Genomic DNA, 26,806 nt, shown 5'->3' on the forward strand with positions numbered 1-26,806 from the left:
CCCTTTCTCTTGCCTTCTCTAGGTGTGCCTTTGGTTTCGGAGCCCATATCTCTCCATCACTCCGCAACTGCAAATGCATGGGCACGTCTATCGTTGAACCAGGCAACAAGCTTATAGAAGGTGAATTGAACGATTGCATTCACGGGCATACCACGTATCCCCAATAGCAACTTATTGAATGACTCTACCATGTTGCTGCACTGAAACTCGTACCTCCAGCCACCGACGTCGTGAGCTCTCGTCCATTTCTCTAAATCCCTCATCAAACCTGTGAGCCATTGTCTACCTTCTGCATTTGATGCGGTTCTGACCTGCTCCAACTTTTCCTTAAAGTACTTATCCTCAAGCTGTCGAGTAGCCTCCTAGAACAGATCAAAGTTACCCTTGACACCATCCTTCCGGAGTAGATTCTCGGCAAGGTGCCGAGTACACCAACGATGGTGCAACGGTGCATACCCCTCTATCTGCTCTCGCACGACATTAAGTATGCCCTGATGCCTATCAGATATGACGCTAACCTCCATGCTAGGCCCAACCACGTGTATCTGGACTAGCCTCAAGAACCATCCCCAACTGTTATTGTTCTCCTTCTCAACCAAGGCAAATGCCAAAGGAATCAACTTGTTGTTCGCGTCACAGGATATGGCTATAAGAAGTGTGCCCTGGTATTTGCCAATCAAGAACGTACCATTAATGGAGAAGACGGGACGACAGTGCCTAAAGGCCTCGACACACTGAGGGAAGCACCAGAAGGCACGGAAGAATATCTACCTCCCATCCTTCCATGCATTAGGTTTTGGGATGTACTCATAATGCATGCTTGGATTCACCGCTTTGATTGCATTGAAAAGAACTGGTAGCTGCTCATACCCATCCTCCTAGTCCCCATATATCATCTTCCACGCTCGCTGCTTAGCCCTCCATGCTTTACCATAAGTTATCACATATCCTCCATACAACGCTTCAACAGTCCTGATAATTGTCCTCACCTTCATGTTGGGTTCTCCCTGCAAAATTCCCATCAACTGCTTGGCAATGAGGGTAGATGTCAACTGCCGATGTCTCAGTGTCAGCTCATGGTCAGCACAATTGTGTGGCCCGACAACTTTTGTGATCTTCCATTTTTCGGTTACCTGTTGCTTCCTTGCACAAACCCTCCATGGGCAGCGTTCCTTGTTACACACAACTGTGTAACAGCGCTCCACATATGAATGCAATACCCTGTAAGGCCTCTTTCGTATCACTGCAAAAGCCTGCAACCACCTCTTCAAAGCAGGGAGGTCATTGAACACCCTCCCATTCTCAATTACCATGTTAGGACCGGCCTCAGGAGCTTCTAGGAGCTCATCATCACGTCCTTCTGCAAACGCCTGATCGGAATGAGCAAGATCGCTGAACTCGTGAACTCTAGGATCACGGCGACCGGGAAAGATACGCCTCATCATCTCAACATCACTCTCCGTCAGCTCTCCAACAGGGCGATCATCATCAAAATCAAGAGCCCTAGCCATCTCATATGGCTCCGAATCATGCATAATTTCAACACTATTTGACCCACGGAATCCATCTCCAAAGTGCACTTGCGCAGCAACAGGGGGCACATCCACATTCTCAGGAATGTCTCCTGCAACATCATTATAGAAATGAGGAAAGAATGAAAGAAATAGATGTAAGGAACGAGGTAAGCTCCCAAAAACCATGCGGTTAAGACACTTACTCGGATGATTCTGTGTTAAAGGGATCTCATAAGGAGGATCTGCCACAAAAAATGAGTCTGACAACCATCTCCAAATACCGCATTGGGGGCAGATTGAGCATCGGGAACCGTAGGTGCAATCTGCACAGGCAGGTAAAGTTCCGGAATGGGAGGGTCGATGTATGCCTGATGATCCATTGCTGGGGTAAACCCATGAGGGATGGGATCAACTAACACCCGACACACAACCACGTCCAAACATTGCAGCTGGCTCTTCATAGCCGATCTTACATAGTTCTTCCACTGATCCGCATAACCAATTGAGATCATTCGCCTGAAGATGTTCGGAGGACAACCTAGGTGCAGTACACCATCAACTGCAATGCCATCATCTCCAAGGCAATGCAGCTCCTCCCGAGCCCTTGCAACCATGTCACTAAATGAAGGCCTATCATTGAATAGCACATGCACGCTTTGCATGTCAAGAAACTCAACATATCCATAGCGATCGCTTTCAACGGTGCCTCCATGATATATGGTCACTAGGTTGTCCATCTAATTCAAACAAGTAACGAAACACATGTCCTTTAGTCCAAATTAGACGATAGATAGTACCTAACAAGTAATTTCTAACTACAAACTAAGTAATCAAGATAATAACTACATATATATTTACAGTGTACTCACTAAATAGCTAGATCATATGTAGATAATTAAAAATGTAACTACATATCTAAGTAGCTATCTAACTATATCTATGTGCCTATGTGTCTATGTTTCTATCTATCTACATATATATCTCACTAGATCACTAACTAAATCAACTACCTGAGTCATCACATCAACTAATAAATAACAAATACCAACTAAGTAGGTACATTGCATATTCATAATTTTTACCTTTTCGGGCCGGCGGACGATGGGCATGGGTCAGGCCGAAGATCCGGGCCGGCGGTGGCGCGGCAGACGACAGCGGTGGTGCGCGGCGAGCGCGGGATGCCCGGGGCTACGCGCGGCGAGTCCGGCTCGACGGGCGCGGCCTCGGGCTGACGGTGGAGGGCAAGGCGCGGACGGCGGTGGAGGGCGGCGGAGGCGTCGCGGCGCGGCGCGGCGGCCAACCACGGGCGACAGCGCGGCGCGGGGGGCGGCGCAGCGCTACAGCACGCCGAGGCGCGGCGCGGCGAGGGGCGCGACGCGGGGCGGGGGCGGCCTCGGCGCGGCACGGGGCGGGGGGGGGGGGGGCGGGCACGCCTCGGGCGCGGGCGCGGGAGCAGGCGCGGCCTCGGCGCGGCGCGGGGCGGGGGGTGGGCTCGGTGGCGCGACGCGGGCTCGGAGGCGCGGCGCGGGCGCTGGCGCGGTGGGAGGCGCGGTGGCGCGGGGCGGCGGCGCGCGCTCGGCGCGGGCTCGGCACGGGGCGGCGGCGCGGCGGGAGCGCGGGCGCGGGCGCGGCGGCGGCGAGGGCAAGGGCGGCGGCGGCGGCGGGGGGGCTAGGGCGCGAGAGGAAGAAGAAGAGAGGAAAGGCGCGGGCCCGGTAGATATTTCCGAGCTCGGCGCCAGAGTGACTGGCGCCGAGCCCCTGGCAGGTCATCGACCGTGCCCAGGAGCTCGGCGCCAGAGACGCTGGCGCCGAGCTCGGCGCCAGTATCAATGGCGCCAAGCTAAGGGTCCATTTACTGAATTCTTTCCGCCAGGAGTCTATTTGTGAGAAACTTTCAAAAAAGGACTAAATTGTAAAAAAATCGGGCAGCAGGGAGCTCCTTCCTCCGTTAAGGAACCATATAACTCGGTTATCTGGAAGTTGTTAGGCGGTGGTAGCTTTCTTCAACTTTCCCGTTCTGTGAAACTTTCGAATGCTGATGTATTTCCGTTACATGGTTAATGGGAATGGGGGATTTCCCTCGCTTCCAAAAAAAAAAGGCTGCGGCAAGAGCTGAGAGCAGGCAAAGCCCTGCCGATGCGGCGAGGGAGGATAGCTGGGAAGCCATTATGCCGTGTTCAAACTTGAAATTCTGCAATGGCGCAAGCAATTTCCATTCTGCAGTGGGGTGATCTCAAGACAAGTACAAAATGATTGTCATGTTGGTTTGGCAGATAAGCCATGGCTGAAAATATCATTAACTGATTTGTTGTGAGAGAAAAATATTATTCGTTGGCTGAAAAAGTACGGCTTATAAGCCAAACGAACAGGGCGATATCTGCATCGAGGTTTGGTGAGACTGAAGAATGAGGTGAATCTCTTTGACCAGGAGGTTTCCGAGCAGCAAGCCTTCCAAGCTAGATTTGGAAGACCATTGTGAGGGGAAGAAGTATGCTCTTTCTTGAAAATAAGCATGCTACTCCTTCAGCAAGAAGGCGGTGGATGATAATATTAGAATAAAATTATTGCTGCCTTGTGTAGAAGATAAAGACCAGGGCAACGAAATGGATAGTAAACATGCAGGATTGAGCCCGCTGACGTATATTATGAGCTACTAACTTTTCGTCTATAGTAAAAGCAAACCGAGAAAATATATGATTTGGAATGCTTGTACGCGTGCGTTAGGGATTCAGGATCGCCCCGCTATAATATGTTGTTACTGGATGATTTGTTGCCGCTACTTACTGCTTCTGTGGTCTGTCTGTAAGGTCTGGGTAAATGAGATTGGTTAAATATTTGTAATTGTATAACTGGGCAACATTTCAATTCATTCATTTTTCTAGATGCAAATTCTGGACATATTAAACTGGACATGTTCTAGTTTAGATTCTCGAGTGACAAGGCTTGGAAATCTGTAATTGCAAACCTGTGGTTCATCAAAGAATAGCTCTTTCTGGTAAATCTCAAATTGATGGATATTGTTTGTTTACCTAGTAAAGGCATGGAATCTCAAACTGAACCACCAACTGAGGATTGATTTTTTTTTTTAAAAAAAAAACCCACCAACACTAAACGGCATGCCCTCTGCACTGCAGAGCTTTTAGGTTTCATCCAGCTGTGTGGCGGCACTGCAGTACAGTGTTTACAGTGTCGTTGTGAGCTTGTGACTGCTACTACTTCATCTCAAACTTAAGGGAAAACCACCAACACTAAACGGCGTGCCCTCTGCACTGTCGAGTTTTTTTTAGGTTTCATCCAGCTGTGTGGCGGCACTGCAGTTTAGTGTTTACAGTGTCGTTGTGAGCTTGTGACTGCTAGTACTTCATCTCAAATTTGAGGGTTACACTTACACTACACCTTGTAATGAGAAAACCAGCGGTGAATACTGCGTCCCAAATAATCCTCTCAGACCTCTTTTCCTTACTACCGTTTTGCCACTGTGAGGAGTGTGAGCAAAGGATGCTTCTGAGTTCCGACGATGAGGAATGAACCACCAACCTGAGGACTGAACTTTCTGAAATTGAGCTACTGAACATTCTGAATATATGAATTCCTGTAGAATGGCAATACAGCAAAGCAAGGTGGCCCCAAGGCCTGCCTAACCTATTGCACGAATGACCTGCGACTCTGCACGTAAACAGCCCTGTATATTGGGAGCTTCAAACAGCTGACACTAACAGTATACACGCAAGGTGAGTAAAAATGGTGCATTGGTGCTCGGTTTTCATGTGTGGTTTGAGCAGTAGATTGGGAATGATCTAACGGTTCAACAATATACAGCAGTTGAAGTGTTGAACACCTAGGAAAGGAGCAGCTCACATTCTTGGTATCAAAAGAATAACGAAAGATATAGAGTTCTGAAATGTACGATCTCCATGGATGACCTCTTTCAACATTCCACTATTTTGATGAATGCACTAGGAAATAGTGAATATATATGAAGTTGAGTGCAGAGCTTCAGCAAACAAGTGGTACAGGCGTACAGCGATGATTTTGTTCAGGTCATGACTGAAAGCTAGGATAAGAAAATACTGACTGAAAAATCAGGTGTGCAGGATTCAGAAGAAAATTTAGAGTAAACCACCAGAACGTGTATTATACTATTATCACCCAATAGAGATGACGATCGTAAATTCGTAATTACAACCCATGCCCGGATCACAGGGTGAGAAACTCCGCAGTTTTTTCAGTGGTTTGTGCAGCACTCATGATCTGTTCTCACCGTTTCAGCATGTGCAATGTTTAAAGTTTCCAATATGTAATGACAGTGTGACATGCATAGTTTGCAACATATTCTGTAGCTCACGGTATTTCTGTAGTTCAGAATTTGCTATGCAAAGAGATCAGTAAAAGTATCTACATGATATATGTTGAGTAGGTCGTAAAATTGTACTAACAACAGAAAGTGTAACTTGCCTGTTTTCCCCCCATAGCCTAGATGTTCAGAGAAATTATTATTTTTGGATAGTTTGTATTTAGTATCCTCTTCTTGGTCAATTTGTGCTTCAGGTAATGGTGTTTAATTCTTTTGGTTTGGACTAATCTAAAACAAGTTGTAGACAAGCAGATGCATTTTAGTAAAAATTATCTTAGGTCTTAGTATTCGAAGTGCCATGTAGGACTTAGGTCCTCCTCTTATTTCTGGACCTTAAACGGGGCAGATATAGGTGTGTCCCACCTAAAAACAGGGTCCCATAAAATGAACAGGATTCATTTCCTGTTCGATGGACTTTGTCCCGGGCGGCTCCCATCTTGTTTCTGGGTACCACTAAGAAATATGAAAATAACCCAAGCCAATGATGAAACAGAACATGAAACAATTTGATTTGTCCACTACATTTCAACCGAGTCAGGAGTCATTTGACAGATTTTTAACTTGATCCGGTCATTTAAATTGTAGGATTTCATTCTCAAGTCTGTTGTATTCAATAGTGCCACTTAGGACATTGGAGTCCTTCCACAGATTCTTAATCCCGGTTCAGATAATTCAATCCTTCCACTTGTTAGCTAATAGTGTCATCGGTTGATGTTGGAACTGATTATCCTTTCTTGCTATTCGCAAAAGTGTGCTAGATTATTGAATGCTGCAACAGTTTTGCAGCTCCCATTACATGCTGCCTAACTGAGACACTGTTTTTACTTGCCAGATGCAAATTTAGCTGATATGGGATTGCAGCACCCAAATATGGATCCAAAGTACTCTGAGACAAACAAGGTTGGTAAGGTTATGAAGATTGACGCTTATGCTGATGGTAGCCAGGGATTCTCCAAGGACAATGAAGGAAATCGGGATCAACAAGCATGGTGCATGGAAGATGAACATAAAGCTCTTGATGAGAACATGGTCTCTCTTGAAGTCTTTTTATTTTTACTAGATGATGACACTGTGGTGGCAACTGGAGCCAAGGAAGGGCAGCACAAGAAGTGACGACCTCTCTGATGTTTGTAGATCTCTGTATACCCGCTCAGACTCTTGTAAGGATATGGAGCAGGACCACAGTAACTCTTCTAGTTTCTGGCAGTTGTTCTGGAGGCTTTCTCCTGACAAAGAGCAGTTTAGCTTGACCATTAAATTTCAGTACTCACAAACTGATACTATCTTCATATGTATAGTTGTTTGGATTGGAGTTAGACCCCGTTTCTCATGCGAGAGTAGTCTATCCGGCCAGCTTGTGTTGCTCGCCTAGTCGCTTCTTCCCTCTTCTGTCTTGCAAATAGATTGAGAAAATTAGTTTCTAGGCTCTAAAAAAGTAGTGTTTAGTTTGGAGAAGTTCTTTCATCACAACTGTACTGTAATTCACTTTTATTGAAACATTTTTGAATCGAGTAACGTTCCCGTTTACAAGAACTAGAGAAAAAAGCAACCTACTGGAAAAGCATGAGGGAATATTTTGACGATTCACAGAACCTCCCAACAGTCTCTGCCGCTACCAAGCCTATTGAAACACTCTCTGACAAACATTTGGCATACATCATACATGAAGACAAAAACGTTAGAAACATGTTCCTGTGAATAGCGTAATAATCTTAGAGCAATATTTTTTTTGTCATGTCATCTGGACTGTAATGTTTAACATATGGTAAGTCTGTTCGAGAGAAAAAAAAAACATATGGTAAGTCATAACATGCTTGTTATTACCAACTATAATGGCAAGCCAAATGAAATCAGCACACAAATAGTTCGATCATGCCTGGCAGTGCATGTCCATATATATACTCAAATTTCTTCTTGTATAAAACAATAATACAAAGTTTAGCAGCACATATGTCAGGACGGCATCTATTCTGGGTCCAAGGATAATCCATTTCGATTCGTCAAAAAAAATCCATTTGGATAGATAGCAGGACGACCTTTACAGTAATATCAGACCATGCATTGCATTTGTATACCTCGAACCGCAGATCTGCAGAGAGACCTCACTCAATGTCTTGTTTAGATTCAGGGTGTAAAGTTTTGGGGTGTCATATTGGAGGTTACATGGGATGTTGCATGAGGTGTTCGGATACTAATAAAAAATAAATTACAGAATCCGCCAAGTAAACCATGAGACAAATTTATTAAGCCTAATTAATCCGTTATTAACATATGTGTTACTTTAGCACTTTATTGTCAAATCATGGGCTAATTAGGCTTAAAAGATTCGTCTCGTAAAGTAGTTACAATCTGTGTAATTAGTTTTTTAGTCTATATTTAATAATCTATGTATGTGTTTAAATATTTGATGGGATAGGGTGTAAAGTTTTGGATGAGGATGTAAACAAGGGCTTACAAACGAGAAGACGAAGGGCAAATCTCATCTGTGACGACGGCAACTTGGACTGTTTCGCATGTCTGTGGCGCAGTACACAACTTACAGATAAACCAATGCAAACTGGTTGGCCGTTGCTGACGAACCTGAATTGACATTTGATTTTTCATGTCACTCACTCTCACTGCTTGATTTGACATCCTTTTTGTTAGCTAGGCTTTACACGGACACAGGACCAATAGAAAAAGCACACGTCGCCTGTATGATAACCAATCCGAATCACAGTGCTAATGATGGCCAAAAACAAACGAATGGTAAATCCAAGCAGCGGCAACAGCTCCAATGGCTTCGCAGCTATCCTCCATCGCTGCATCTTCAGGCATGTGCTTGCTTTCAGTTCATGTAGGGATGAGAGGGAGGGGGGCGAGGCTTAGGCAAGTGGCGGCGGAACGGCGCCGTGGTCACCACGGCGCGGCGAGCGAGAGAGAGGGCGCGATGGCTTTGGGCGAAGCCTAGCAACCAAAACGTTGCTCTGCTTGATTTCATTTAATCACCGTAGCAGAATATTTATCCTTCCTAAACAGCCTCAATCTGATCCTGGATACCAGGACTAAACACTAGAAATAGCAAATGAAAGACTAATCTGGGCTATTAGCCCCCTATTGACTAGCGCCCTCCTAGCCACTGGTGGACTGACGCTTGGAGTAGTGTATACCGATCATAACATCTCTCTTATTGAGAGGGGAAGAGATAGATAAGGAGGAAAGGGGCAATGACATGTGGGACTACGTCCACTTGTCGTCCACGTCGGCAAAACCACTCGTAAAAGAATCTGGATGTCCCAATACAAACGGTTTGAATAGTTGGTTGCCAAAAATTCTTGGATCTTGAGTTTTATGGCCAAAACCAAACTCAGATGATAGTTGAATGATCCAAAATGAATTTGTATCTTTTTTCTACCATAATATTTGCAGACCTAGTTATCGAAGAAAAAAAACTCTACCATGAGTTCAACGACCTTCTTAATTAAGACCCATAACAACCTTCATCGTGGATGATAACACTAACAAAACATAGGTCAAAGGACTTATGTTATATTTAAGGTGCTTTGAAGAGGTTTAAGAGGTAACCTCGCCTTCCTTTAGAACGAGGCCAAGGAGGGATGAAGGGTAGCTGCCCTGTTCCATCAAGTTTGCCCCCTTTTACTAATAATATTGTATTATTGTCTAATGTTTTATTATTTTGCTCTCTATTATTAATAAACTACGCAGGCCCTCACACCAACCAGACTGGTCTTGGCGGTCATCGAGGAGGCAAGCGCCTGGCTGGAGGCCGGTTCTGGGGCTATGTCGACGTTCATGGCGTTTGCACATTAGTGCCGTTCAGCCTTGTTTTCTTTCTGTCGCGCATCTGTTTCCATATGTAATAGCCTAAGTGATCTCGGGTTCGGATTAGCGCATTGGCATCTCGCCAAATTGCGTTAATCGTTTTGTAAAAAACTCTATCTTCTCTTAATGAAATCTCCGATATTTATTTATTTCGTGCGCCAATAAATCCACGAATAAGTTCCGCCGCATCTTCATACCATCCTGTACACAGACTCGAGTATATATATCAATATTAGTGCCTATCACATGGGTAATATTGCGTCTCTTAAAAAATGTTCCACAAAAACTTAAAACAAAGTGTACTCGCCGTATAAATATATGTGGCTTTTGGTTTATTTCACGTAGACATATACCGTAGAATAAGATATCCACTTAAGTGTCTGTGGCAAGATTCACGATCAGCAGTATATAGAAATAGTTAAATCATAGGTATTATTATTGCAAGGCACACTGAGTCTGAGTTAGTTATCCATCTATGTCATTTGCAATGTTTTCTTCTCGTCTGAATTTTCATTTGAAGACATCCTCTTTCCATCTAGGAATATGTACATTCACTGCGGCCGTGTACTGCAAGGTAAATCCAATAGTGTACCTGGCATACATCAGCGCTGGTGTGTCTTTACACCATTCTTCAATAGGTCTAGGGTCAATCATGATAAACATCTTCTCCTTCTGATCGAAAACATAAAGCATATATTTTCGAACGTGTAGCCATGGCAAAAGAAACTGCAAACATGGTAGCGTTGAGAATAGTATATAGAAAGCAAGTAATAAAAGCAGGAGTAAACTCACGTTTTGTCATTCAGATTCCTGATGGAGAAGGGTTAGAGAGTGGGTTTACACAGTAATAAACTTCAAGTAGGACGTTCCACAAGTAGTCAGATTTACATATTTTCTGTTTTTAAATATTAGATGACCATAAATTTTTCAGCAAAACTGACAATTAAAAAGGCTGGTTCGATAAAACAACAAAGCATGCCCACAGGCTTAGCGTTCTTGTAACCCGTAGCTAGGCATGGAAAATTGATTGTCAGAAAACTATAAATATCTTCATGACAGTCAACTTGAACAAATGCTAACCTTAGCAGATTTAACCAAGGAGCCAGTAACGAAATAAATTGTAACAATGATGAAATGGTATTCTGATGTCCAGATTATTTATCAGACTCTTTCAGCAATTGTCCAATCTACATACAACTCAAAGAGCATCACATGAGTGATGTACAAAAACAGTCCATATTATGGAGAAACAATTAGTATTTTTACGGTGTAAAAATGGTAAAGAAAGAGCAGCATAGATATATTATATAAAAGCATAGTAGGTTTGATTTTGAATCCCACACCGACTTTCAATTTCCTCATTCCTCCCTTGAGTATATATTCCATGCTAAAATTCAGAGGGTAATTGTACAATCAGATGGAACATGCAGCATGAGACTGATTAATCTCCGGAGACCCTTTATAGTACTACTTGCTAAAAATCACATGTGCTAAGAAATCTCGACGCAGGTCCATCTACGAGGACAACCACCAAGGTTTGTTAGCATGGAGACACATTTTGTCGAACATGTTGCCCGCGTTATATTCCCCACTTAGGTGTCCGCTTTCGCACAGAAGGGAGAGCAGGGAAGGGGTGGGCATACCCTGGTTGACCACCTGCGCCGCCGGGATGCCGCGCACGGACGCGTGCGCCGCCTCCAGCACCGGGACACCGCGGCGCCTCACGGTGGTCGGCTTTGGTGGCGCTGACGAGCTGGAAGGTGAGCCCGGTGTCCTAGGCGAGGATATGGTGGATGCTGTCGAGGAGCGACGCCTGGAAGTGGCCCAAGCTGAGCGCGTCCTTCTTCACCAGCACCACGGTGCCCCCGATCCGGCCCTCCAGCACCGTGGACGCCGCGCCACCTCACGGTGGTCGAAGGCGTGCAGCACGGCCAAGTGGGGAGTCACGGAGGGGAGGGAAGCGATGCCGCGATCGCAAGGGGAGCGACGAGCAGTGAGGAGACCAAGGCAGCCACGGATGGCGATCGCGAGATCAACGTAGGAAAGATGCCGCGATTTCCTATTGGACGAGGCAGGCAGGATGCGGCGGCAATCTTTCCTAATAGGCGATCGATAGCGGGATCTTCGCGGTCCCACCTGGCGGCGCAGGAAGTCATGTGGGGGTGCCGTTCGCATGAGGCGGCAGACGGACGAATAAATTTTTGTCGCACCAAAACATGTCCATCTTTTAGTCTTTTTATTAGTTGTGGCAGATTACATTCATTGGTACCATCAACGTCGTGGACTCGTGAGTGGCGCCCCGGAACCAAGGAAGCAACGAGCACCGACGGCCGGCCGTCTTCGCTTCGCTCTGCCGCTAGCTCGCTTCGCCACGGCAAGCCTTTTTCCCGATCCGTGCTCTGTTCATTGTTGCACGTCTCACTCCCGGCCTCTTTATTTGCTTCTACTCAACTAATTATAATTGAACCATCATCGTGCTAAGCAAGAAAAATATAGTAGAATAATCCTTCGACGCTTAGCCGCTAACCATCTCTGTCCTTAAGATAACACCACCTGTTTTTTTCCCCGTGTATATCGTCGTGCTTGCGGCTTTGGTGTTGTCGGCGCTCTCAGTCTCGTGGTTCCAGTGCTTATAACAAACCAGGCAGATGCAGTGACTGTAGTCATATCCATTCCATCCATCGAAAGTTACCATTACCAAGCTTTCAAAATCGCTCTATTTGTTTGATGACACGCTGGCGGGAACACGCCGATCTGCCGCCCCGTAGGATCCCGTGGATTGTTTGCTCAGATCTCCCCGCGTCGGACCAATGCAAAGCCCAGCCCAACCAACATCAGACACACACAGTACTACTACTAGTATAAAGCAGCTGCAGACAAGGTGCGGTAGTAGCCGAAGATTCGAAGAAGCTGGGGCAGCCACCCGTTCGCGCGCTATCTCCCGGCCCCGGGCCTCCCCCGCGGCTACCGATCCCGCCGGACCTTCTTGCCTTCCAACTTCCCACCATGCCGCACCACGGCAGCCACCGCCCGGGCGCGCCGGTCCAGGACGGCCCCGTGTTCCCGCGCGCCACGTCCACGGTGGTGCCGGACCCGTCCTGCTTCTTCGCGCCGGCGCTCCTGGCCGCGCCGCTGCCCACCAACTCCTTCTTCCAGAACTTCGTGCTCAAGGACGGGGACATGCCGGAGTACATCCACCCGTACTCCATCCGATCCCCCGGAGGCGGCGCGCTCGACGTCTGCTACCCGTCGCGGACCCACTCGACGTCGTCCGTCACCCAGACGTTCGTCGCCGACCTCACCGTCTCCGACGTCGCAGCCGCTGGGAGCGCACAGCGCCACGTCGTGTCGGCCTTCGATGACCTCTCCGTCACGCTCAACGTGTCCCCGTCCCTCCGCGCGCACCTTGTCCGCGGCTGCCCCTACGTCACCGTCACCACCACCGCCACCGGCCCGATCGACATCTCCGTCGCGTCCGTCCACGCCTTCGTCGAGGTCGTGGGGGCGACTATGACAGATTTTTAGTCTATATTTAATACCAAGTGGCGCCTCCGGATGGACAGCGGCCAGACCTTCCTGCTCTACGCCTCGGCTCCGATCCACCTCACGCAGGCCGCCCCCACGCAGCTCACGGCGGCCGCCTTCACCGGCGCCATCCGGGTCGCCTACCTCCCGGACGCGTCCATGGAGCCGGTCCTCGACCGCTACAGCCGCTGCTTCCCGACCGCGGGGCACGCCACGCTGAACCCGAACGACCGGCCCTTCAGCGTCGACTACGCCTGGCGCAAGGAGGGGCACGGGGAGCTGCTGATGCTCGCGCACCCGCTCCACCTCCGCCTACTCGCACTCGCCGCCGACGCCGACGACGACGAGAACCGCGCCGTGCGGGTGCTCGACGGCTTCCGGTACCGGCGGTGCTCGACGACCTGGTCGGCGTCGTCGGGAACTCCTGGGCGCTGCGCGCCGACCCGGTGCCCCCGACGTGGCACTCCACCCGGGGCGTCCGCGCGGACGGCGTGGCCGAGGAGGCGGTCGCGCGCGCGGCGCGGCTGGCGGTGATCGCGGAGGAGGTCGGATGCGCCGACGTCGTACCGGAGGTGCGGGAGTTCCTGGCGGCCACCGTCACGCCGTGGCTGGACGGCAGCTTCCAGGGGAACGGTTTCCTGTACGACGCCACGTGGGGCAGGCTGGTGACGCTGCAGGGGCTCACCGACTCCGGCGCCGACTTCGGGTTCGGCATCTACAACGACCACCACTACCACCTGGGCTACTTCCTGTACGCCATCGCGGTGCTGGCGAGGCTGGACCCGACCTGGGGCCACCAGTACGCGCCGCAGGCCTACGCCATGGTGGCCGACTTCATGACGGTGTCGCCGCCGTCGCGCGACAACGGCAGCTTCTTCACGCGGCTGCGGATGTTCGACCTCTGGACGCTGCACTCGTGGGCGGGGGGACTGGCGGCGATCCCCGACGGGCGCAACCAGGAGAGCACCAGCGAGGCCGTGAACGCCTACTACTCGGCGGCGCTGGTGGGGCTCAGCTACGGGGACGCGCGGCTCGCCTCCCTGGGCGCGACGCTGGCGGCGCTGGAGATGCTGGCGGCGCAGACGTGGTGGCACGTCCGGGACGGGGAGGGCATGTACGAGGAGGACTTCGGCGGGAGCAACCGCGTCGTCGGGGTGCTGTGGGCGAACAAGCGCGACAGCGTGCTGTGGTTCGCCCCGGCGGAGTGGAGGGAGTGCCGGCTCGGGATCCAGCTGCTGCCCCTGCTGCCCATCAGCGAGGCGCTGTTCCCGGACGTGGCGTTCGTCAGGGAACTGGTGGCGTGGACGCTCCCGGCGCTGGCGAGGGACGGCGTCGGCGACTGGTGGAAGGGCTTCGTGTACGCGCTGGAGGGGATCTACGACACGGAGGCGGCGCTGGCCAAGATCCGCGCGCTCACCACGCATGATAATGGCAACTCGCTGACCAACCTGCTGTGGTGGCTGCACAGCCGCGGGCCCGCCGCAGCGTCGTCGGGGACGGCCGGGACGCCGGGTTCGGCCGCTGCTGCTGCTACCACCAGTACTGCCACTGACAGTGACAGTGGTGGCCAGCACAAGTGACCAAAACGTTCATGTCAGCTTGTGGAGCAGAGCAGGCGATCGGCTTCCAATGAAGAGAGTGTGGAGTTCATGAGTTGAAAAGTTTACGAGAAAATCCTTATATGCTATCGAAATGTATAGATATTTCTTACAATGTCATATGCCATCAAATTATATAGACATTTCTTGCGTGTCATTCAAAAAATATAGATTCCCTTTATTGTCATTCTTTTGGGATCAAGAGGGAGCTTTAGTAACTAGACAATGCAGCAAAATTACAATCCATTTGGATTAGGCCGTCATCATGCTAAAAAAAGAAATTAGGCCGTCAATGCACACCCAACCTAACCAAGTCGATGTACTTGTATTTCGTCTAGTTAACAAAGCTAATCCATGTGCAATGTTGCTGCGCTCCCTCTTAACCTAGGCTATCTTTCGCGACGCGCAAGATGCTATTGAGGCACCGACAATGACAACGATGTTTTTTCTTTGGCTCGCAAACCGAATGAACTAGACTTCTAGCTCATCAGGATAACAAGCCAAGCCGCACATAAACTGTGGCACGGAAACATTCAGCAAGGAACCAAACATGCCCAGAAATAACCTTCACTGAGTTAAGGTATCTAATTATGTATTCAAAGTTCTTTATATTATATAATTAATTATCATATACTAGTCAATAACACTACTACAGAAAAAATTTAGTAGACAAGCCAACTAAGTAACAGATGCAGGCATTTTATAGTACTGCCATTGTAATGGTAAGTACGGCTCCAGGCAAAACCTCATCTCTATCGAGCGCTTAACAGAAGTGACTTCGTAAGATGTTCGTCTCAAAATGACTATTAACATATTTAACATATTTGAGATTTAAAATTTTGAATTTTCAAACTACGTTGTATGGAGACATCCTAAATCAAAATTGTAGAGCACGACAAGGTCTAAGACTTTATAGTTAAAATGCTTTGATTTAGAATCATTTATTGGCTCAATACATTCAATACAAGATTGTGAAATGTTCACAAAAATAGAGTTCTCTCTATATTCACAATTTAAGTATGTAGTGTTGTGGTATAGAGGTGCTTTATGTGTTAAACACTACGTCAAATATCATTTTCCAGGGGCGGCTACAGTGCATTTGTAGGGGCGGTTCGGCCAGCCGCCCCTACGCAAGGGTCTCTACAAATCAGGCATTTGTAGGGGCGGTTCCCAGACCGCCCCTACAAATCGATTTGTAGGGGTGGTTGGTACTGTAGCCGCCCCTACAAATCGATTTATAGGGGCGGTCTGGGAACACCAGCCGTCCCTACAAATCGATTTGTAGGGGCGGCTACAGTACCAACCGCCCCTACAAATCATTTTTCCGCAAAAAAAAATTAAATTTACAATTCAAATTGGACCAGAACATATATTTTCAATTAGCATTAAAGATAAACAAGATCACTAAATTCGTATAGTAATATTTCAAAGCAAATCAATTGAGACCTATGAACTACAGGAAGTAGTAAAAGATTCAAGACATAGCAGACAAACACAACGGCATGGATTATAGAGGCCCAAACTTTCTGCTCTTGCTCTACATGCATCAGAACCTATGGGAGCGCGTGACGAAGATGAGCGCCTGGCTGATGATCCTTACCTGCAGGTACAGCGCCAACATCATCTCCTCCCGGCTGCCGTGCAGCGACCTCACGCCGAACGTGTTCTGTCGATCGGCCGGAGCAATGCAAACAAAGGTAGGTTCTTATCTTACTGGAAGAGAAGAGAATTTGATGGCCCAGAAATCGGCCGCCGGCCGGAGCAATGCAAACAAAGCTAGTGGCTAGTGCCTAGCTTTTTACCGTGAAGAAGTCGGTGCTGCGCATGGCCCAGAAGAAGATGACGGTCATGACGGTGAGGTAGGTACCGTAGGGGATATCCAATGTTTTGCCTGAAGGGGAAAACAGAAGATATCACTAGAACTAATAATTCAGAGGGGATATACACTATTGTATAGGAGAAACTACTTACAGCAATGCCATCATTCTCGTCTTTTAGATGGTCTAAGAACATTGGGTCAGCAAGGTCTAGGGGACCACTATCATCAGAGCCTGAATTACCACTAGGTTCTTCTATTGCGGAACCAGTATATGCCTCGTCCATCAGTGCAAGAAGCATCTGTACCATAGAAAAGGATAATGCTCTTAACAGTTTTGGACAATTCACTCATAGCTTCTAGGCCAATTCATTCTGAAGATTACCTCAGGAGCAGCGCTCTTCTGGATTGTAGCTATACTACTGCCAATAAGAGTTCCAGAACTTCTTTCCACCTTTTCCAGTGCCACCACCAACACTGGGTAAAATTCAGAGTGATGAGGAACAAAGTTGTTGAAATCAATACATTATAGTTGAACAAAAACCAATAATGCATGGTTGAATGACAAAAGACACTTATCTAAATCAAGCCATAAAATCTAGTAGTCTCCAATAAATATCAATCACAACTGATTCATATTATGTGCAGTATTGGAACTCAAAATGAAGAGTTCTTTACCAAAAGAATCTGAATAGTGTGCCAACTGTATACTCCATGTTAGTTTCCAAAAAAAACTATATACTCCATGTTCACAAATAAAAAGTGAGTAACTGTATACAGGATAAACAATCAAGGCCAGCAGGACCAGGTCATGTATGTATGCTATACATTACAGAAATCTCACAAGGAGGCCCCCAGACCTCTTACAAGCCCTGATTGGCTCCTTTGACTAACATCCTAGTTAGAACATCACCAACTAAATTGAACAGTAAAGGAGACAGCGGGTCCCCTTGTCTTAAACCTTTGCCTTTTCTAAAGAATTTACTCTCCTACCCATTAAGCATTACTCCTACAGAGCCCTGCTTAATTATCAACTCAATCCATCTAATCCAGCAAGAGTTGAAACATCTTGATTCTAAGATCTCAAACAAAAATTCCCAGCTGACCCTATCGTACGCTTTCTCATAATCTAGCTTAATGATACATCCTGGTTCCTTATCTTTGTGAACACTATGAACTAATTCATGAGCAATTACTACACTTTCCAGTATATATGTACCTTGGATAAAGCACTTGGCTGTGGGGACACTAACCTATCAATTACTTTCCCAAGTCTCATAGTCAAAGCTTTTGAAAAAAATCTTAAAACTACAATTAATCAAACTAATAGGCCTAAATTTTTTCATAGGTCTAGCCCCTTCTTCTTTTTGTATCAAAGTAATCAAAACGAAGTTAAGGCGATGTAGGTCCAGTTTAGCCTGGTGGAAGTTATTGAACATGGATAACAAATCTGCCTTAACTATATCCCAATAATGTTGATAAAACATAAAAGACACCCCATCAGGGCCCGGAGCTCCATCAGCATAACAACTAAAAACTACCTCTTTGATTTCCTTTTCAGTAAACGGCATAGTCAGGAGATCATTTTCCTCACTAGTGATCAGATCCTCAGGCTGCCAAAAATCATTTGCTAATCTAACACTACCTCTTTCCTCTCTAGCAAAAAGTTTCTTATAAAAATCAACAGCTATGTCTAACATACCTTTCTGGTCTTCTACTAAACCATTAGGTCCTTCTAATACTTCAATTCTTTTTTTTCCTACAGTTTTGGTTAGCCACAGCTTGAAAATAAGATGTGTTTCTATCTCCCTCTAAAATATTCCTATCTCTAGACCTTTGTCTAGCCTTGATTTCTTCTAGAGCCCATATCTTGTCCAGCTCTTTAGCTACTTGTTTAAATCTAAGAAGTTCCTGGTCCGATAGAATCCTAGATTCCATTTCTTTTTCCAAGTCATTATATTCCAAAGCTAACACTACTTTCTCCTTATTCATACTAGCAACCTCATTAGCTGCCCAGCCTCTAGCAAATCTTCTAAGAGTCCTAATCCTGATTTGCCACACATCCAGGCTATTGGTAGCCTGACAAGGTTGAGCCCACACTTTTTCTACAACTTTAGCAAAACTCTCTTTGTGCAGCCACCACTTCTCAAACCTAAACAGTTTTTTTCCAAAGAAAACATTGTCCCCTGTATCAATAAAAAGGGGATTATGGTCACTAGGGTATCTATCTAAACCTTTAACCCTAACTAGTGGAAAAGCTAACTCCTAGTCTGTTGAAACAAAGATCCTATCAATTCTGGCCAAGATTGGACATTCTTGTTTGTTGGTCCAAGTATATCTAATATTACTGAGACTAACCTCCACCAGAGCCCATTTGTGAATCCATTGTTCGGTGAATCAGGGAGTAAGGACATTATAATCATTCAGTTAACACTAGATTAAAGTCTCTCACCCAAAGACTAGACATACGGACCACAACGACAGAGGAGATCAAAACCCTAAACCAATCTCGAGCCCGGACCACAACGAACACAACTACGAAGCCCCACCCCCAAGACCAAATCACCAAAGAACCCTAGATCCACGAGATTAGAGAGATCCAAACGGGGGTCGAGGGACGCACCTAGGGTTTCATGGAGCAGACGAGATGTGCGGCCCGGGGTCGAATGAGAGTGCGGCCTTGCCCTTGTAGATGCTGTAGCTGGTGAAGACCCTCCCGTCCTGCGCGCCATTGGGGGCGCGCCCGTACCCGCCGTCTCTGCGCGGCAGCGGCGGGGCCCGGGGGTCGAAGTAGTCGGAGTGGAGCGGGGACGCGATGGGGCACGTGGGGAGCGCGGCGGTGGACTTTTTGGAGGAGGCAACGGGTGGGGCTAGTAGGGTCAGGGCGTGCGGGGACCTGGGGTGGTGGTGTACGGGCAGGAGCGTAGTCAGCGGTGGCGGCGAGGCGAGCGAGAGGGGAGAGGTCAGGGCGTGCGGGACCTGTTTTTTTTTCTTTTTCCCGATGAGCAGGGGGAGAGTTGGGAGATATTTTTTGTACAGGTGATTTGTAGGGGCGGCTGGTGATTGAGCCGCCCCTACAAATCGTAACACCAGAGGCGGCTGGTGAGTGAGCCGCCCCTACAAATCGACCCTATTTGTAGGGGCGGCTCGTATTATTAGCCGCCTCTACTGTGCTATTTATAGGGGTGGCTGGTCTAGTGGCTCCCGAGCACGTTACTGTAGGGGCGGCTCCATCACTAGCTGCCCCTACAAAAAAATTTGTCCCGTTGCTATAAACCGTTTTTCACGTAGTGAAAGGTCATGATTTGAAATCTTTGCACGAAACATGTTTCTTGTTTTTTTAGAAAACGCAGGCGGCGGGCGTCGTGGTTATTACCGGTTAGGCTGCATACAGGACAGGGGCCGTAGGGCTGTATATGCTTTGCATCCGTCTTATTAAGATTTAATAAGTAAATTTGTGAGGCAAACAGTAGCACATAAGACTAGTTACTTGGTTGCTTAACAGGGAATAGGCTTGTTTTGTGCCCTGAGGTCGAGGATCCTCAAAAAAATTATAGATCTCGAAAAGTTATGCAACTTCGTAGTTAATAACTTTTTTATTAGAAATCATTTATCCAAGAAAATTATGACCGAATTTCCTCATATTTTTAAATTCAAAATTTTCAAATGACCTCGGATGCACAAATGACCTAAACCAAAGTTATAGATCTCGAAAAGATATAAATCTTTGTAGTTGACAACTTTTTCATTTAAATTCGTTTAGGGTCTCAAATACTCATTTTAAAATTAGATGGAGATAGAATGAGAATGACGAATATCTGATTTGGCCATAGGTGTCTTATAGGTGGAGCAGTTAGAGAATGAATGTGTGAAGCCTGAGGTCATGGGTTCAAGTGCCGGTGGCCGCGAAGCATGCATTTGGCTACTCTGTGGGTCTCTCCTAGCACTACTATAGATTCGGACATTACTGCCGGATTTATGAGAACCGGCAGTGATGTACCTTCACTGTCGGTTCTGAGCTTGAAAATGACAAAATGATTGGGGCTGGGATAAAACCGGCAGTGAAGGACCACATCACTGTCGGTTTGTGGCTTGCACCGGCAGTGAGTTGGCGGCCACTTATCACTGTCGGTTCTAGCCAAGAACCGACAGTGATTTGGTGCTATCACTGTTGGTTTTTTGTGTCTTGGTGCTTGTATTACCATCTCGCTCCAGATCTCGCTCACCTCTACGATAAATCTACCATCGTGGGATACCCCTCGGTGGACTGCCGAGCATCTTTTATCGACAGTTGGTGCGCCAGGTAGGGGGTGCGCGCTTGATCCATGGCGAGCCAGATGGACCTCAAATCAACAGCCGTTCTCATCATCAATCTCATGGAGATCCATGCCGGTCCACGACGACAATTCATCGCTGGCTACACCAGCCCCCGCGACAGCAGATCCGATCTCGGAACCACCTCCGAGATCGCCTTCATCAACAACTCACCGCCCGCCAGGAGCTCGCCGTCAACGCCGACCAGATAACGACATACGTCGCCGACCAGACTTTCTATCTAAAGCTAAGTCACGCTTTAATATTTTTCTAAATATTCTCCAATCTCCATATATCGCCGTGATGTTTCTCTGAGCTGTTTTCTCCATGTTTGTTCTCCAAACGATTTTTTGAACCCCTAAACAGTCATGTTGATTCTCGGACGCCTTTAGAGATGGCCCTGTCTCTGGCTCCTCCCTACACGTGCATGAGCGTCTGCCCTCTGCGTTATGGGTGGTCGACAGCGGCTCCTTAGCGATGCCTGTTCCTCCTACACATGCACGGGCTCCGCGTTCCGTGTTATGGTTAACGGGCTAGCTAGGGCTGGAGACTCAGCTACACACTAACTGTTCGGGCGGTTTATATTAAATACATCTTTGCTCTAACTAATCGTCAAGCTACATACGATATTTTTTCTCCGGAGTTCATATATTTTTACATCATGTACTACCCGTTCTACATGTTTGTATTGCAGGATCATCATCCAGGTGATCGGACCACCTGGTGCTCGGACTTCTCCACCGATCAACTGGTCGGACCGCTAGCTTCATGGACTTCGTCGCCAACCAGTTGATCGGACTATTCGTCGGTTGCTTCTACTCAATGCTCACTTCGTCGCCGACCAGTTGACCAGACTGTTCGTCGCTCGTGCTTCATCATCAGCTACGCCGGGGACTCCCTCAACGCTCGGTTTCTTCGTGCTCGAGGAGTAAGTGGGCACACTTCACCGCACGGACGTCGCCAGCTACGCCGAGGACTCCTCGGTGCTCGGACATCACCGCCTATGCCAGAGACTCCTCGGTGCTCGAACATCGCCAGCGACGCCGGGGACTCCTCGCTCCTCGGTGCTCGGTCATCACCAGCGACATCGGGGACTCCTTGCTCCTCGGTGCTCGGTCATCGCCAGCGATGCCGGGGACTCCTCGCTCCTCGGTGCTCGGTCATCGCCAGTGATGTTGGGGACTCCTTGCTCCTCGGTGCTCGGTCATCGCCGGCGACGTCGAGGACTTCTCGCTCCTCGGTGCTCGAATATCGCCAGCGACGCCGGGGACTCCCCGCTCCTCAGTGCTCGGTCATCACCAGCGATGCTAGGGACTCCTCGCTCCTCGATGCTCGGTCATCGCCAGCGACGCCGGGGACTCCTCGCTCCTCAGTGCTTGGTCATCGCCAGCGACGCCGGGGACTCCTCGCTCCTCGGTGCTCGGTCATCGCCAACGACACCGAGGACTCCTCGGTGCTCGGTCATTGCCAGCGACGTCAGGGACTCCTCGCTCCTCGGTGCTCGAACATTGCCAGCGACGCCAGGGACTCCTCGCTCCTCGGTGCTTGGTCATCGCCAGTGACGTCGGGGACTCCTCGGTGCTCGATGCTCGGACATCGCCAGCGACATCGGGGACTCCTCGGTGCTCGGTCATCGCCAGCGACGCCGGGGACTCCTCGCTCCTCGGTGCTCGGTCATCGCCACTACGTCGGGAACTCCTCGCTGCTCGGACGTCGCCAGCTGCGCCGAGAACTCCTCGGTGCTCGGACATCACCAGCTATGTCGGGGACTCCTCGCTGCTCAAACGCGCCAGCTACGCCAAAGACTCCTCGGTGCTCGGACCTCGCCAGCGACGCCGGGGACTCCTCGCTCCTCGGTGCTCGGTCATCGCCAGCAATGCCGGGGACTCCTCGCTCCACGGTGCTCAGACATCACTAGCGACACCGGGGACTCCTCGCTCCTTGGTGCTCGGTCATCGACAGCGATGCCGGGGACTCCTCGTTCCTCGGTGCTCGGTCATCGCCAACGACGCTGGGGACTCCTCGCTCCTCGGTGCTCGGTCATCGCCAGCAACGCCGGGGACTCCTTGGTGCTCCCTTGGTGGTCAGATCTTGCTACGTCTCGTCGGTGTGCTATCAAGCTGCTCCATGCTATTCAGATCAGGGTGCTGATCTTGGGCAGCACGTTTGGGGTCTTGATACGCGCATATCAGACGACATCAGCAAGCTTTCAGACTTCTTTTTCTTTGACCCTGCTACAAGATTCATTCTTCATCTTCCAGCAGGCTCGGAGATTAAGTGGGCACACTTCACCTTGCGGTGAATGTGCTTGTTCTCATCTCGAGGCTACGCCCGAGGACTAGCTGCCTGCTCGGTTGGTCTTCTACTTTCTGACTCTGGCACCACGCGACTACGTCACCTACTGTCAGGCTCGGGGACTAGCTAGAGGGTATGGCCTCCGGTTCTACAAGACAAGACATGAGTCGCACCATCAGAGGTGGCCCGGCCCACAAGATCAAGGCGTGCACGGTGCTGCTCGGTGTGCACCGTAAGCTATTGTATAGTACCAAATAGGATACTTTCCTTGTAACCATGTCCCTCTAGACTATATAAGGAGAGGCAGGGGTCCCCTAGTGGATAGATCTATCTACTACATCTCAATACAATACAACAAAGACATAGGACGTAGGGTATTACGTCGATCAGAGGGCCCAAACCTATCTAAATCGCTATCTCTGCGCCTTGTGTCACCATCCGGTTCCTGATTACGCGCACCCCCACCAACAAATCTACCATCGCGGAATACCCCTCGGTGGACTGCTGATGATATTCTGTCGACGCCGATGGTGATAAACTGACAGTACAAAAAGCTGACGACGTTCTCTCCTTCCTCCTCTTTTCTATCCCGAGCACAGAGGCGCATGTTTGGGCCGCTCCCTCCATTGTTGCGGTCGTGCTTCACCGTGAAGCTAGCTCTTGGATTTGGAAGAATGGCTTGATCTTTTTGCTTTAAGGTCAGTTACAAGCATCCACTCCTTTGATTTTGTTGCTTAATTAGCGTTTGTTTTGATGGCTATATTGCTTGATTCTCATTCTAGTTCTTTCTCCATTGTAGAGAGCACTTTTCAAATTAAACTTTGTGCAAGGCTTCCAAGCAAATTGTGGTGAATCCATCATCCAAAAGGTTAGTGTCTATGAACACATTTAAATTCCTAGCTAATTATTCCATGGTGGTCAAGATCGTCATTGTTAGTATATGATGCTATAATTAGTTCTTAGGAGTAGAGTAGATTCTTTTACAATTTTGATGAGCAAATTAATCCATGTGTCACCTAACAATGCATTGTTTGGAGCTACATTGTTGTTCATGATCATGTCTCCAATTTTAGTCTTTTTTAAATTAGTGTCTCCATTTTTATGTGGCATGTAGTAGAATAATTGTTCTTCATTATTGTACAATAATTGTTTTTTATGGGGCTACGATTTTCAATTTATATGGGCATTGTTTGGAGCTACATTATTGTTCATGATCATGTCACCAATTTTAGCCTTTTTTAAAATTAGTGTCTCCATTTTTATGTGGCATGGAGTAGAATAATTGTTCTTTATTATTGTGCAATAATTATTTTTATGGGGCTACGATTTTGAATTTATATGGCCGGGGCTACCAATTTCAATTTTCCAATAATTAGTGTACAATAATGTTTTCTAAAAATGGGGTGACTAAATTAAATAAGTGTAGAATAAATGATACTTTTGAGCTACAATTGTTGTTCATGAAGCTGCACTTCTTATTAATTTCTCTGTAATTACTGTCTCAATATTTTTTTGTGCAGAGATGGATCGAGAGTGGATCCATCTGTTCCGAACGAACAAGCGGTACATGCATGACGTCAGCCAGTTTATCACCGATGTCAAAGCCCATGCTGGAAATGGGAACCCTGTCTTTTGCCCATACAAAGATTACATGAATCAAAGGAAATGGGCCCAAATTGAGTCTATACAAATGCACTTGATTACCAGGGGGTTCATGCCAAACTATATGATATGGACTATGCATGACAAGGTTTGTGTGAATGTTCCGTAGGAAAACGATGATGATGTGGCCATGCATGACGTAGCCATCTAGGATGCTGACGAGGAACTCATTGTCAACACGAAACCTATGACCACAGTTAACGATGTGTTTAGGAACACGCTAGCTGACGACACCGAGGATAACGATGGTATTTCTCAGCTGCTACATAATGTAGAGACCGGATGTCTTAGTGAAAGATAGCTGAGAAAGCTAGAGAAAATGAGGCAAGATGGCAAAACACCATTGTATAAGAATTATCTAATGAGCAAATTGGAAGCCAACATCATGCTGTTAGAGTTCAAATCAACAAACGGATTGAGTGATAAAGGCTTCGATCAGTTGTTAGGTATAATAAGGAAAATGCTCCTAGAAAAAATAAGTTGCCAGAAAAGACATACCTAGCTAAGCAAATGATCTGCCCCATTGGCCTTGAGGTTGAAAAAATCCATGCATTTTTCAATAATTGCATATTGTACCGTGGAGACGAATACAAAGATTTGGATGTGTGCCCCAAGTGTGAAGCTCCACGGTACAAGGGAAGGCCATCACATGAGGGTACCAAGACTAGAGGAGGTCCCATGAAAGTCATTTGGTATTTTCCTATAGCTCCCCGGGTGCATAGGCTGTTTGCATGTGCAAAGTCAGCTAAGCTGTTGTGCTGGCATGGCGAAGAGCGTAAGAAAGATACAATGATGAGGCACCCCGCCGATGGAAAGACTGGAGGACAGTCAATACTATGTTCTATAATAACATCGGTGGAGAGGTAAGGCACCTTTGGTTTGGTTTGAGCACAGATGGGATGAATCCTTTTGACCAGGTTAGAATCAATCATAGCACGTGGCCAGTGACGCTCTATATATACAACCTTCCACCTTGGCTCTATATGAAGCGGTCATACCTCCAGATGCCACTACTGATCCAAGGGCCAAGACAACCTGGGAATGACATCGATGTGTTTCTAGAACCACTGATCGATGATCTAGTGGAGATGTTTGAAAAGGGTGTGGAGGATGTTTGGGATGAGTACAAAAAGGAACATGTCATGATCAAGGTAGTACTTATCGCTCAAATCATCGACCTGCCAGGTCGAGGTTGCTTGTCCGGAGAGAAGACAAAATGCTATACTGGATGTGTCGAGTGCTTAGATGACACCGATGCGGTACATCTACCAAAGAACTCAAAGATAGTTTATATGGGACACCGTAGGTTCCTTTCTAAGGATCACCCTTACCGCAGGAACATAAAAGATTTCGACATGACTATTGAGAAACACTTACCTCTAACGAGATGGGCCTACGATACTTCGAGAAGTCAACAAACTAGAGGTTGTCCTTGGGAAGGGGGACAATGTAGTAGTAGCGCCTGATGGCAGCGTTTGGAAGAAAAAATCGGTTTTCTAGAAACTACCTTACTGGCCTATGCTGAGTGTACACCACTATCTTGATCCCATGCATATTACTAAAAACGTGTGCGGTAACACGCTTAACACCTTGATGGACCCCAGGGAGACATCGAATGATTCACTAGCCACATGCCTAGACATATAACACTTGGGAATCAGGAAGGAGCTACATCCCATGGCGCTAGAGGATGGCCAGTTCAAACTTCTAGTTGCATTGTGGACCTTAAAGAAGGAAGAAAAGTGTGCGCTTATTTCTTTCTTCAGTGAACTCAAAGTACCGACGGGCTACTGTGCGAACTCGAAGAGGCTAGTGAACATGAGAGAACTCAAGTTCAACTATGGCTATATGAAAACCCATGACTATCATGCCATTATGACTTAGCTGCTCCCTGTTGCCCTACGTG

At 47.7% G+C, this 26,806-nt stretch overlaps 2 protein-coding genes and 1 pseudogene across 2 annotated transcripts; 1 reads left to right on the plus strand and 2 right to left on the minus strand.

Moving 5' to 3' along the window:
- Positions 1-2,702: 2,702 nt before the first annotated feature.
- LOC136523311 (uncharacterized) lies at positions 2,703-3,284 on the minus strand. The gene has a single exon (XM_066517031.1). The coding sequence runs from the start codon at positions 3,282-3,284 to the stop codon at positions 2,703-2,705; it is 582 nt and encodes a 193-aa protein (XP_066373128.1).
- Positions 3,285-12,696: 9,412 nt separating this feature from the next.
- LOC136522830 (glucan endo-1,3-beta-D-glucosidase-like) lies at positions 12,697-14,870 on the plus strand (annotated as a pseudogene).
- Positions 14,871-16,559: 1,689 nt separating this feature from the next.
- LOC136519972 (uncharacterized) lies at positions 16,560-19,373 on the minus strand. Its single transcript, XM_066513374.1, has 4 exons — positions 19,253-19,373; positions 17,015-17,106; positions 16,785-16,931; positions 16,560-16,704 (listed from the first exon to the last, which is right to left on the minus strand). Exons 1-4 carry the CDS (start codon positions 19,359-19,361, stop codon positions 16,660-16,662), a joined length of 393 nt encoding a protein of 130 aa, XP_066369471.1. The 5' UTR covers positions 19,362-19,373; the 3' UTR covers positions 16,560-16,659.
- Positions 19,374-26,806: the final 7,433 nt, after the last annotated feature.

This window comes from Miscanthus floridulus, chromosome 18 (genome assembly GCF_019320115.1).
Source record: "Miscanthus floridulus cultivar M001 chromosome 18, ASM1932011v1, whole genome shotgun sequence".
NCBI lineage: Eukaryota > Viridiplantae > Streptophyta > Magnoliopsida > Poales > Poaceae > Miscanthus > Miscanthus floridulus.

Coding starts and splice junctions, on each gene's coding strand:
- LOC136523311 (XM_066517031.1), bottom strand. CDS start 3,284: ATGACCTGCCAGGGGCTCGGCGCCAGTCACTCTGGCGCCGAGCTCGGA.
- LOC136519972 (XM_066513374.1), bottom strand. CDS start 19,361: ATGGCGCGCAGGACGGGAGGGTCTTCACCAGCTACAGCATCTACAAGG. Junction 17,107..19,252: donor TCTGCTCCATGAAACCCTAG/GTGCGTCCCTCG, acceptor AATTTTACCCAG/TGTTGGTGGTGGCACTGGAA. Junction 16,932..17,014: donor AGAAGAGCGCTGCTCCTGAG/GTAATCTTCAGA, acceptor TCTATGGTACAG/ATGCTTCTTGCACTGATGGA.